Source organism: Lactuca virosa, chromosome 7 (assembly GCF_052849685.1).
Source record: "Lactuca virosa cultivar CGN04683 chromosome 7, Lactuca_virosa_CGN04683_v6, whole genome shotgun sequence".
Lineage (NCBI taxonomy): Eukaryota > Viridiplantae > Streptophyta > Magnoliopsida > Asterales > Asteraceae > Lactuca > Lactuca virosa.
This window is the reverse complement of record NC_136432.1, coordinates 22,140,300-22,152,435: the sequence shown is the minus strand read 5'-3', so window position 1 is coordinate 22,152,435 and position 12,136 is coordinate 22,140,300. Positions and strand designations below refer to the sequence as shown.

The 12,136-nt window shown below is 30.4% G+C and overlaps 2 protein-coding genes across 2 annotated transcripts; one reads left to right on the top strand and one right to left on the bottom strand.

Moving 5' to 3' along the window:
- Positions 1 to 2,303: 2,303 nt before the first annotated feature.
- Positions 2,304 to 4,083, bottom strand: LOC145126462 (uncharacterized). Its single transcript, XM_079061826.1, has 3 exons — positions 3,411 to 4,083; positions 2,536 to 3,262; positions 2,304 to 2,481 (listed from the first exon to the last, which is right to left on the bottom strand). Exons 1-3 carry the CDS (start codon positions 4,081 to 4,083, stop codon positions 2,304 to 2,306), a joined length of 1,578 nt encoding a protein of 525 aa, XP_078917952.1.
- A 61-nt stretch (positions 4,084 to 4,144) lies between these two features.
- LOC145126461 (ATP-dependent DNA helicase pfh1-like) lies at positions 4,145 to 5,794 on the top strand. The gene is made up of 3 exons (XM_079061825.1): positions 4,145 to 4,210; positions 4,312 to 4,687; positions 4,836 to 5,794. The coding sequence occupies exons 1-3, from the start codon at positions 4,145 to 4,147 to the stop codon at positions 5,792 to 5,794; spliced, it is 1,401 nt and encodes a 466-aa protein (XP_078917951.1).
- The last annotated feature ends 6,342 nt before the right edge of the window (positions 5,795 to 12,136 follow it).

Below are 12,136 nucleotides of genomic sequence, written 5' to 3'. Positions count from 1 at the left end.
GATGCCGTAATCCAAGCTATAAAATATTTGAAGGTAGGTGAATGACGATTCACCAATTTCCACCAAGATAAACGAAATGTATTATTAGGTTTTAATTGGTTTTGAAACTCCTAGATTCTTTTGAGATTCATTGAACTTTTCAATGGCATGTTTCAATCTCGAGTGTCCCCTTCAGGTTTTGTGACTGGGATGCCGAGGATCACAAAACAAGGTGTGAAGTAACCATGCAAATATACTTGGTACCCTTAATATTTACCCCTCAATCGATGTGCCGGTTAACCACACGAGCTCCACCGATACTATGATAAATATTAAGTTACCCTTTACCTACTTTGTTAAATCCAGGTTAGTGTGCCGGTTAACCACACATGCTCCACTAACGGTTTAAACAAAGTGCAAAGTGTAATTTCATGGATTAGCACCAAATTCACATTTTCCTAAATAACTAAGATTGAGAATTAATAAAAGGTTTAGTTACTTAGTATTTATCATTAATACTTTTAATGAAGGGAGAATTATAGTCCTTGTCCTACCTGTTCGGCTAACGACCCTCCACCAGTCAAGGAAGCGGTGGGTGAGAGTGGACACCTATTAAGCTGCCATTTTATAGGCAACAACCTTATACCCCCTTATAGACCGACTTCGTGAATGAGGCCTACTAATGGTAAGACTGACTTGCTCTTATACACATATACATATTATTAACTTATAATATTATAAAGTATAAGGGTTGAATTTTAGACATTTAAAATACTTGGTGGTTTAATCTATTAATTAAACTAGACTTTTAATTTAATTAAACTCAAACCATATATTTATGGATTAATAATACTCTTTTAATTAAACGCTTTAATTAACTATTAATAAAGTCCATAAGAGTTAATTTGAACTATTCAACAAAACATCATAATTCCAATTATTAAACTCAAAATTAAAACCATTTAATTAATTGTGTAAGTTTTGAACCCAAGAGTTTTAGAATTCAATTCTTTTTTTCATAAAAACTTTTCTCAAATTCCAAAACTTGAGGGCAAGTTTTGTAATTCTTGAAAACCTTTGGATTCCATAACTTATGGAATTAATGGTGTTTTATGATGAAACTTTTCATGTTCCATAACTTAAGAACAAGTTATGAAATTCTTTAAAACATTAACACCAAATTTTGTAACTCCATAAAAACTTTGAATCAATTTTTTTTTTTTTTTAAAAAAAAAACTTTCATATCCATAACTTATGGAAGTTTCAAAAACCCTTAAGATCACAACTTTAAAAAAAAACTTTTGAGCTCCAAAATTTTATGACAAAATATGTAACTCCTTAAAACATTTAGATCAAACTTTTAAAACTAATAAAATAATCATATCATTTTATCTTTTACTAAATTTGACCTAATTCAACTCATATAACAAATGACTCAAATTTTACAAATAATTCGTTTTTCACAAAACAAGTAATTATCTTAAAATTTGACAAACGTCATGTTTTTTTTTCCTTTTTTTTCCAACTTGAAAATAAAACATTTGCATCAATATAACAGAAAACAACCCATGGCTCTGATACCACTGTTGGGTTTTGAGCATTCTAAAACTCCTATGGTGTACATGCAACCCTATAAACCTTGGATCTATGTTTTCTCTATTATACATGCAAATATTAACTATTCCAAGGTTTCATCCTAACTAGCATATTATGAAGCACCTATACTACAAAGTTCTAGTTAGATGACATACCTTTTGATGTAGCTTGATGTCTTCAAGCTTTAAGAGCTTAGCCCCAATAGTGTGGAAGCCTCAAATGGAATCACAAATCACCAAAACACCTTGGAAGAACTTGAGAGAATATGTATGCACACTAAAATCGGCCCACTCTTATTTTCACACACTTGTCCAATTTGGTGAGCCAAGGACCCCTTTATATATTATGGAGGATTAGGGTTACATCCATGTAAACCCTAATACCCATGACCTTTCATTTACATAGGATCCATGGGTTAAAAGCTCCATGGACCATCCATGAAAGCTTAGCCCAACCTAAATGAACTTGGCCCATTCCATATATATAAGAGTCCATATTTAATTAGTTCTTTTTGATCACTTAATTAATTCTAAATTAATTCTTGATCAATACTAATTAAATAATATGATTCCATATTAATATATTAGAACTTATAATATATTAATATAAATCATAAATATACTATTCTCAAAAGACTATCCATATAAATTGTGCCGGTGAAGTGCAACCCAAATGGACCATGCCGGGTCGGGTCAAGTACATACCAAATATAGTTATGGACTTAGACATTAATCCAACAATACAAACTTGATTAATGAACCTATAGGATCACAAGGATCATTAATAAGAATATCTTTCGGAATTTCAACAATCATTTCACCATCATTCGGACCACCAAGATTACCTTCTCCTATGTCCAAAAGCCAGTTTGAAAAACCCCTTGTTTCTTCCATAGCAGATGGATCGCTTCGAACAGTCAATCACATGTTTTTTGTTAATTTATGGACTTTGCATTGTTGCCACAAATGAGAATAACTCAAAGAAGCATTAACAATGTTTTGTCTACTGCCACCTGGAACAACAGGTAGAATTTGTCTGAAATCACCTCCAAAAACAATAACTTTCCCTCCAAATGGAATATTTGAGTTCATTGGATTGACAAACTTTAATATATCCTTCAAAGTTCGATCTAAAGCTTCAAATGCATGCTTGTGTACCATGGGTGCTTCATCCCAAATGATCAATGAGGTTTTTCTTACTAAACTTGCGAGATCACTATCTGGATCTATTCTACAAACAGAATCTTCGTTGAGAGTTAGTGGAATTATAAACCTAGAGTGTGCTGTCCTGCCTCCAGTCAATAATAATGAAGCGATCCCACTTGATGCAACATTTAAAACAATCTCACCTTGGGCTCTAATAGCTGCAGAAATTGTCTTCCAAAGAAATGTTTTACCCATTCCACCATAACCATAAATGAAGAATACACCTCCCTTATTATCTTTAACTGCACCCATGATATCAATAAAAATATTGCGTTGTTCGTTTGTTAATGCAAGAAACAGCCGATCAAACTCATTCTTTAAAATTGGTATGTCATAATCCAGCTCCTCACTAATAAGACGATTGTTTGCAGATGAAACGGAATCAGCATCTGGGTAAGGCATCCTTGTATATATTTTAAGACTGGAATTGTTACGGAGTAGAATCTGTTCTATCTCAAACAAAGTCAAGTTTGTAAGTTGATCTTCGTTTAATGATAAACATGTACAAAAAATATTATATTACTAAAAACATATTAAAGAATATTTTAATTGAGATGTAAAATATAATTGAATGTATATTGAAATTTTATATTATAATGTGTTAATAATAATGACATAAAGTTACAATACCTGGAGACTTTAATCTTTGTTGTTGATTGTAAAGAATTCCATCTGACAAGATATCCCAAGTGTTTTCCCAAACAATCTCTGGTTTAGACAAACTATTGGACAATAACATCTTAGCAAATAAGAATCGTAGATAAAAACCAGATCCAGAAAGACTTGCTTCCTTAATTGCATCGATGTATTCTTTGTCATCATCCAAAAGGCCTAGATTATAGCATGCATCTTTGAAAGTAGAACATATTTCACCATTGACTGTGCGAATTTCTTCAAATGATTTTGGACCTTTAACTTTATTTAAAAGAATCCTTAAGAAATATACTTCGCCTAGCTTAGGTGAAACTGAATGAATTCTACCAATCGCATATCCAATTTCCCTTGGCTTCCAAATAAGAAGATTAGATTTCCAAACAAATTTGGTAGGAAATTCAACATATGTAAGTTTCCTAGCTTCTTTGTTAATTTCATTACACTTCATCCAACCGGTGAACATTGAAAAAGCAATTGAAGGCTTGTTAAGAACATTTTCAATATCGTCGTCAGCCTCATATACAACTTGTTGTTGACCAGGAAGATGAAAAGGTAGCCTAATGACAGCAGGATACCTATAATGAACATCGTATTTAAAAATACGCCATGATGCTTCACATGCAGAGCGATTTTTAAATACGATGTTCATTATAGGTATCCTGCTGTCATTAGGCTACCTTTTCATCTTCCTGGTCAACAACAAGTTGTATATGAGGCTGACGACGATATTGAAAATGTTCTTAACAAGCCTTCAATTGCTTCTTCAATGTTCATCGGTTGGATGAAGTGTAATGAAATTAACAAAGAAGCTAGGAAACTTACATATGTTGAATTTCCTACAAAATTTGTTTGAAAATCTAATCTTCTTATTTGGAAGCCAAGGGAAATTGGATATGCGATTGGTAGAATTCATTCAGTTTCACCTAAGCTAGGCGAAGTATATTTCTTAAGGATTCTTTTAAATAAAGTTAAAGGTCCAAAATCATTTGAAGAAATTCGCACAGTCAATGGTGAAATATGTTCTACTTTCAAAGATGCATGCTATAATCTAGGCCTTTTGGATGATGACAAAGAATACATCGATGCAATTAAGGAAGCAAGTCTTTCTGGATCTGGTTTTTATCTACGATTCTTATTTGCTAAGATGTTATTGTCCAATAGTTTGTCTAAACCAGAGATTGTTTGGGAAAACACTTGGGATATCTTGTCAGATGGAATTCTTTACAATCAACAACAAAGATTAAAGTCTCCAGGTATTGTAACTTTATGTCATTATTATTAACACATTATAATATAAAATTTCAATATACATTCAATTATATTTTACATCTCAATTAAAATATTCTTTAATATGTTTTTAGTAATATAATATTTTTTGTACATGTTTATCATTAAACGAAGATCAACTTAAAAACTTGACTTTGTTTGAGATAGAACAGATTCTACTCCGTAACAATTCCAGTCTTAAAATATATACAAGGATGCCTTACCCAGATGCTGATTCCGTTTCATCTGCAAACAATCGTCTTATTAGTGAGGAGCTGGATTATGACATACCGATTTTAAAGAATGAGTTTGATCGGCTGTTTCTTGCATTAACAAACAAACAACGCAATATTTTTATTGATATCATGGGTGCAGTTAAAGATAATAAGGGAGGTGTATTCTTCGTTTATGGTTATGGTGGAACGGGTAAAACATTTCTTTGGAAGACAATTTCTGCAGCTATTAGAGCCCAAGGTGAGATTGTTTTAAATGTTGCATCAAGTGGGATCGCTTCATTATTATTGGCTGGAGGCAGGACAACACACTCTAGGTTTATAATTCCACTAACTCTCAACGAAGATTCTGTTTGTAGAATAGATCCAGATAGTGATCTCGCAAGTTTAGTAAGAAAAACCTCATTGATCATTTGGGATGAAGCACCCATGGTACACAAGCATGCATTTGAAGCTTTAGATCGAACTTTGAAGCATATATTAAAGTTTGTCAATCCAATGAACTCAAATATTCCATTTGGAGGGAAAGTTATTGTTTTTGGAGGTGATTTCAGACAAATTCTACCTGTTGTTCCAGGTGGTAGTAGACAAAACATTGTTAATGCTTCTTTGAGTTATTCTCATTTGTGGCAACAATGCAAAGTCCATAAATTAACAAAAAACATGAGATTGACTGTTCGAAGCGATCCATCTGCTATGGAAGAAACAAGGGGTTTTTCAAACTGGCTTTTGGACATAGGAGAAGGTAATCTTGGTGGTCCGAATGATGGTGAAACGATTGTTGAAATTCCGAAAGATATTCTTATTAATGATCCTTATGATCCTATAGGTTCATTAATCAAGTTTGTATTGTTGGATTAATGTCTAAGTCCATAACTATATTTGGTATGTACTTGACCCGACCCGGCATGGTCCATTTGGGTTGCACTTCACCGGCACAATTTATGGACCACCGGTAAATGAAGAAGGTAAGATGACACGTTGTCCGACATTGGAAATATATGTATTCCCATCAGCTTGTTGGCTACGCAAATTCTCATAAGACGTACATCTCAGAATTTTTTGTTGATTACGAATGAAATATAATCTCTCACTTTCAATCATTGTATAACCATCTACCAAAAATTGTTGGAACAACCTTTTTGCATTTAGGATTAGTGAGAACGAATGATCCCTGTCCTGAATTCTGTAAGCAAAAAGTTCTCTCATTATACAGGTTGCCCGCTTGCTGTTGCTAGAAGATGTAATACCTCTATGAAGGATGTCAACTCTGTAACCATCATCTCCGTATGGAAATAGTAATGGATACTGAAGAGCAAGGTAAGAAGGATGCAATTCACTAATACGTTGTAGTAATCCTGAGGAAGTTTGAACAACGATATCTCTTTTTTCAATCGATTCACAAAAGTCACCGACAATTAATGCTGCAACCTCGGAAGAAGTTGGTAAGTTATACGTCCTTCCATCTTGCTCTCTTTTTCCAATTAACCTTAATTTATAATCAACATGAGGATTTGAATGAATGCAATCTCTTGCCATCCTATAACACTTAACCAACTCATTATTTGAATCTAGCATAACCTTCAAAAATTCTATAATTTGAAAATCATATGCAGTTGAAGTTGACGTAGAAGCGTTCATTGGTCCACTGAAAAGATTATAATGAAATAAATAAATAAATAAATAAATATGTATATAATATAAGTAAAAGAATAAATAAATGAAATGAATTGAATTAGTAAACTTTAGTTATAGTATATACCCAACACTTGTTGATCTATTTGAATTCTCGTTCTCCGTATCATATATGTATAATTGACAAAATTTTGGTCTTGATCCATCTGCTGGCAAAAGACTACCCATACTGTGATAGTTTTGACCACTAAGTCTGAATATGTACGGAGCGTTGCCTTTGTTAATGGATGAATCAACTTTGCCTCCCATCGATGTAAATGAAAACATCGAATTGTAACGACGAATGTTCTTGATGAAGTGTTTGCTTTTTGAATCTATCGACCGATAAAGATTTTGGTAAGATGACGGAGCTTCTTTTAAAGGTGGTAGCTCAACTTTTCCATAGCCACAACATAGGGAATAAGATGCATTCTCTTTTTTTTTTTGCATCTAACCGATTCATCTTTCCATAGTTTTGCATGACAAATCTGACATATAACAATCTGGTCTCCATGATCCAAGTAATCTGTTGAATATGATAAAGAAATTAAAATTTCTGAATATAATTAAAGTTTTAAAAAATTAATAATAGCAAATTTTTAAGAAATATAATCACCTATTGATGTACCGCGACAAACATCATCAATAATTTGCTTAGCATTAATTTCTTCATCTAATGTCAAGTCAAACAAAGGTATATTAGATATACGTGTAGTCTTCCTTTTTAACCGATGCTTTCCTGTTGGTAATTTGATTGATGAAGATTTTTGAATGATGCTCGAACGACCGGTGGATGTCATACCAATAGAAAACAATTATTTATCATTGTTAATAGATATCGGTGTTTGAATGTTATTATGGAAACTATAATTTCCTGAAAAAATCAAAATACAAATTACAACGTTAGGAATCTTTATAAATTATATAAATGTGAAAGATATATTTTAAAATTTGACTATATAAAAATGCATATCATTTGAAATGTTGGAAAGGAGAGTTCTAACATTTGTATTTGTAGAAGGAGAATGAATAGTTTTATCTTGATATACAAATGATTTGACTGAGTTTATATTTTCTTTATCTGACGTAACATTTCTATAGTTATCTATAGATTCTGGATAACGACGACGATTGTAGATGTCTGTTATGTAAAGAGAAAAAAAGATAGTTAATTATAAAACAAATAATATTAACTTTTTAAAAGAGAATAAATTTAAGAATATATATAATTTATATAAATTTTATAGGCAAAAAATATTTTTAAAATAAACAAATAACAATACCGTTATTCGACATGTAAGAAACATGTGTAGTAGAAGATATTTGACGGGTAGATGTGTTAGAAGTTTTTGTTGATTTTCTATTATCCAAATATAACTTTCTAAATTTTCTCCTCTCTTTAGCGTTAGTAGATCCTGTAGTGTTAATTGAACCTGTAAAATAAAAGTAAATAATTTAGGGAAATTTTTTTATATAATTTGAAATAATATGCTATTTTATAAAAGTCCTTTATTTCTTTTTAATAAGTATGAACAACAGATTAAAAACATGTAAAAGTAAGTAAGAATATTACCGTTTTGGCTAAAATGAATAGCATGTGCAATAGGTATACGTTGAAACAATTCCGCGGTAATGTTTTTTTTGGATTTTTTATTATCCAAGTATAACTTTCTCTTTTTTCTTCTTTCTCTAGCGTATGTGGCATCCATATTCTTGTTCGATATATAATAAAAATAATAAAATAAAGTTAAAAATAAGATTAATAATTTGATATATATATATATATATATATATATATATATATATATATATATATATAAAATAAAATGTTTAACAAATTTCATTGATATTTATGAAAGTGTTTAGGAATAAATCAATAAAAATACATTGGAAATATTAAAAATATCATTTTAATGATTTTAATGATCATTCAGCATTTTTAATTATAAAAAAATCCACCTAACCCTTATTGATAATCCCAAAACGTTCCCCTTCCCCTTTTGTCTGTAAGAAAAACGCTCAAACACAAAATCAGACCTAGACTTACGATTACATACACATTTCCACAACCACCAATCGATTTGTGAATGGGTATGAAGGTTTATCCATTTATATCGATGAACGAATATAGTAATACTCAACCGATTAGAAATGTGAAGTGAAGAAAATCTTATATTGAGTAAATCCCGATGTCGAACTCAGAGACTGCTTAAACGCAACTTTCGCGTTTGAAGAAAGGAAGATCGAAGGTAAGAGATGATGAATTCATTGTTTATCTTGGTTTTTTTTAATAGAAAAATCATTCACAGACGAAGAATTTTTACCTGATTTTTTTTCTTCCAGAAATGTTGAATACGAAGATATAAGCGAAAACTGAAGCCGTTCAAAATAATACCCTCACAGTCGTTAAGAGCGGAAACACAATCAGGTATATATGATTTTGGTTCAAAATTTGAAATTGAAGTATTTGTTTAAACATTCGAATTTTGAAATAGCATTATTTTAGGAATCATTTGTGTGAATGATTATTCAGGGGATCATATGAGTTAATAAAAGATTTACTTTATTTGATATACATTCTTAATTATATGACATTTGTATATCTGTATATTAAGGTCTTCAATTTTATGTATATATGTTTAAACGTAAATGTACATTGACTGTTAACAAATATGTGTTTCAAAAAGACTATTAGATATTTCGATTATATAAAAATATGAAATTGAATGAACTAAACACTCATCATCGATGATGGGTGTTTAAAAGTAATGTGATTTTATTTATCTTTTACATTCATTGTCAATGGTTACAAAACACTCCCTGTCTTTTTCTCCCCATATACTGCACCCCTTTTCAACCCATAGTTTATGAACTATGAACTTATTCAACATATGATAACATAAAATTCTTTCAGCCCATAAACTTTACATATAATAATCTCATGAATTTTATTATCATTTATTTACTATAAATTTGGACCTTATTACAAAACCATAAGTGAATTAAATAACAAAATGTAACATAATGAAAAAATATCATGAAAAAAACAATAATCTCCAACAAATGTATCGAACTTAAAAAACAGAATGTCACATAATGAAAAATAAAATGCATAATCATTATTTAAAAATCATATTCCACTACGTTACGAAACTTCAACTTATAATAAAAACTCAGCCACTTTTTTCCAACTTTACCTTCACTAACTGGTTAATGCGTCCTTCTGGAGATATCTTAGGAGTTTTTGATGATGATAATTTTTCATTTAACTCCAAATCAAATACTTCTTCGAGATTTCTCTTCAAAACTGTTGGTGTATTCAAACCCTTCATGGGACTTGTTGCTGAGTTTTTATCAACAGTGGTAGGTGTTATGTTGTCGTCCGTACCAGATATTGCATCCTAAACAAAAAATAATTGTACTTAATTAATTTATAAAGTGAAGTAATATTTATAACATAATTATATGCAATTATAATGTGTATATAACCTTCAAAATCCTATTATCTTGTGTTTCGGTATCGGCTTCACCAATATCAAATGACTGTGAATTACCTACCTGCATAATAAATAATAAAAATATGAACATATATAATATTAATAAATAAAATAATGATAATAATAATAATACATAATAATATTATATTATAACAATAATAAATAAAATAATGACCTGTGAGTTGGTAAACTTATTTTCCAGTTCTTCAATCAACTTTTCATCATCACTGACTCTACATATACCGTATTGGTTGTTCTTTTTCGAGACATTGAAGCGATTGATTGATATTTTAAAAGCCAACTTTAAACCTTTAAGTGCATTTATCTCTCCGGGATACAAATGAGTACTAAAACCAAACTACAATACAAAAAATTAAAAAAGTTTAGTTAAAGTATTTCTAATTAAGTAAATGTATAAATTAAATTTAATTAAGGTGCACCACCTTGACTGCTTTATCAAACAGTTCTTTCGCTTATTTCTTCAAAAGATATTTTCCATCTCTTTCAAACATGGTTAGGGTAATAGTACCGGTATTGTCTTGAACACGTACCGAAATCATAAATATATAAAAAATGAAAATCAAAAATAATATTTATATATACGAAATATAATATAGGTTTTACTGATTTAGGATGAAATTAATAACCTTGGAACGACTGCAGTTTCGGTTTTTGTGAACTCATTATTATGACATTCATAACCTCCAAGTGATCCATCAAAATCAGGCTTCTCGTCTGCACCTGGAGGCCGAATTGCTTTGTAGTTGCAATTTGTACATGCCAAATAATGTCATTGTTCATTTTGTAGAATTCCCTTTATAGTGCCCACGATAATGAAATAATTTTTCTACATATTAATTGTATTTTGATAATTCAATATACATAACATAAAAGTAGGCTTATATTGATTATAAGAAATTGTATATGAAACACACCTCTACGGGTTCCAAAACATCAGCAATAGTCTTCAACTGAAACTTAACCATGAAATCTTCATGTTCAGAAACTTTATTAGACTTCATAAGTGTGAATGTATTCGCGGATGAATCACGACGATCATCTCCATCCAAACTGTTAGTTAAAAACAACTAACTAATATTACACATATAAAAGTTAATTGTAGAAATTAAAATGAAATAACATAAATTAAGTAATATCAATCAGATAATAGTTAATTATACAAATTATAATTATAATTGTATAACATATATTACCTTTTCTTAAAAACATTGATTTCATCAATGTTAGTGTTAATGAACAGCTTTGACACGGAAAAGTAGGTGTTAACCGTGGGACGATCTATAAAATAGATGTAACAAAGTGTTAGTTAAATGATAATAGAATAATGTTTAATAAGAAAATCATAGAGTATACCTCTCCAAATACTAAGTTTTGCAAATTGAAGGATAACAATGATACGAAGATTGTGTGGATTGTTATCAATAAAGTGTTGCATTTTGTAAGCAAAATCACCCCACAAATTGACACTCAGTTGCAAACCACTGAAAAAAAAATTGTTAAATTAAATGAAATAAATATTATATAAATCTAATATCCAAAACTAAATATGTATTTTAACAAACTTTGTATCTTGGATTTGGATGTTGGGCCTGTGTTTTTTTTAATCATTATTGTCTCGCCCCATCTCACCAATTGCAACCACTAATCCAATAACATCTATGAAGAACAACAAATGTCAATGAAATATTATTATTAATGTAAAGACATAATAATCTATTCAAACAAAAAAATTGTCCATAATTAATATATGTTTAAGGAAAACTAACCAATAACAATGTTTTCAGGATGGACTAATGAGATAATAGACTGATAATCAACAAACTCAAAACCAAATGTATGTCCAGAAAAGTCATGACACTCCGTAACAACAGTGTTATAGAGGAAAGTAAGTTTATGTTCCTGGCGAGTTAACCTGAAACCACCCATCTTTTGGGATGCAAAGCTTTGACATTTTATGTAAAATGCCAAGCCATCTTTTAAAATGTTTTTGAAACGGTAAATGTATTTTTTT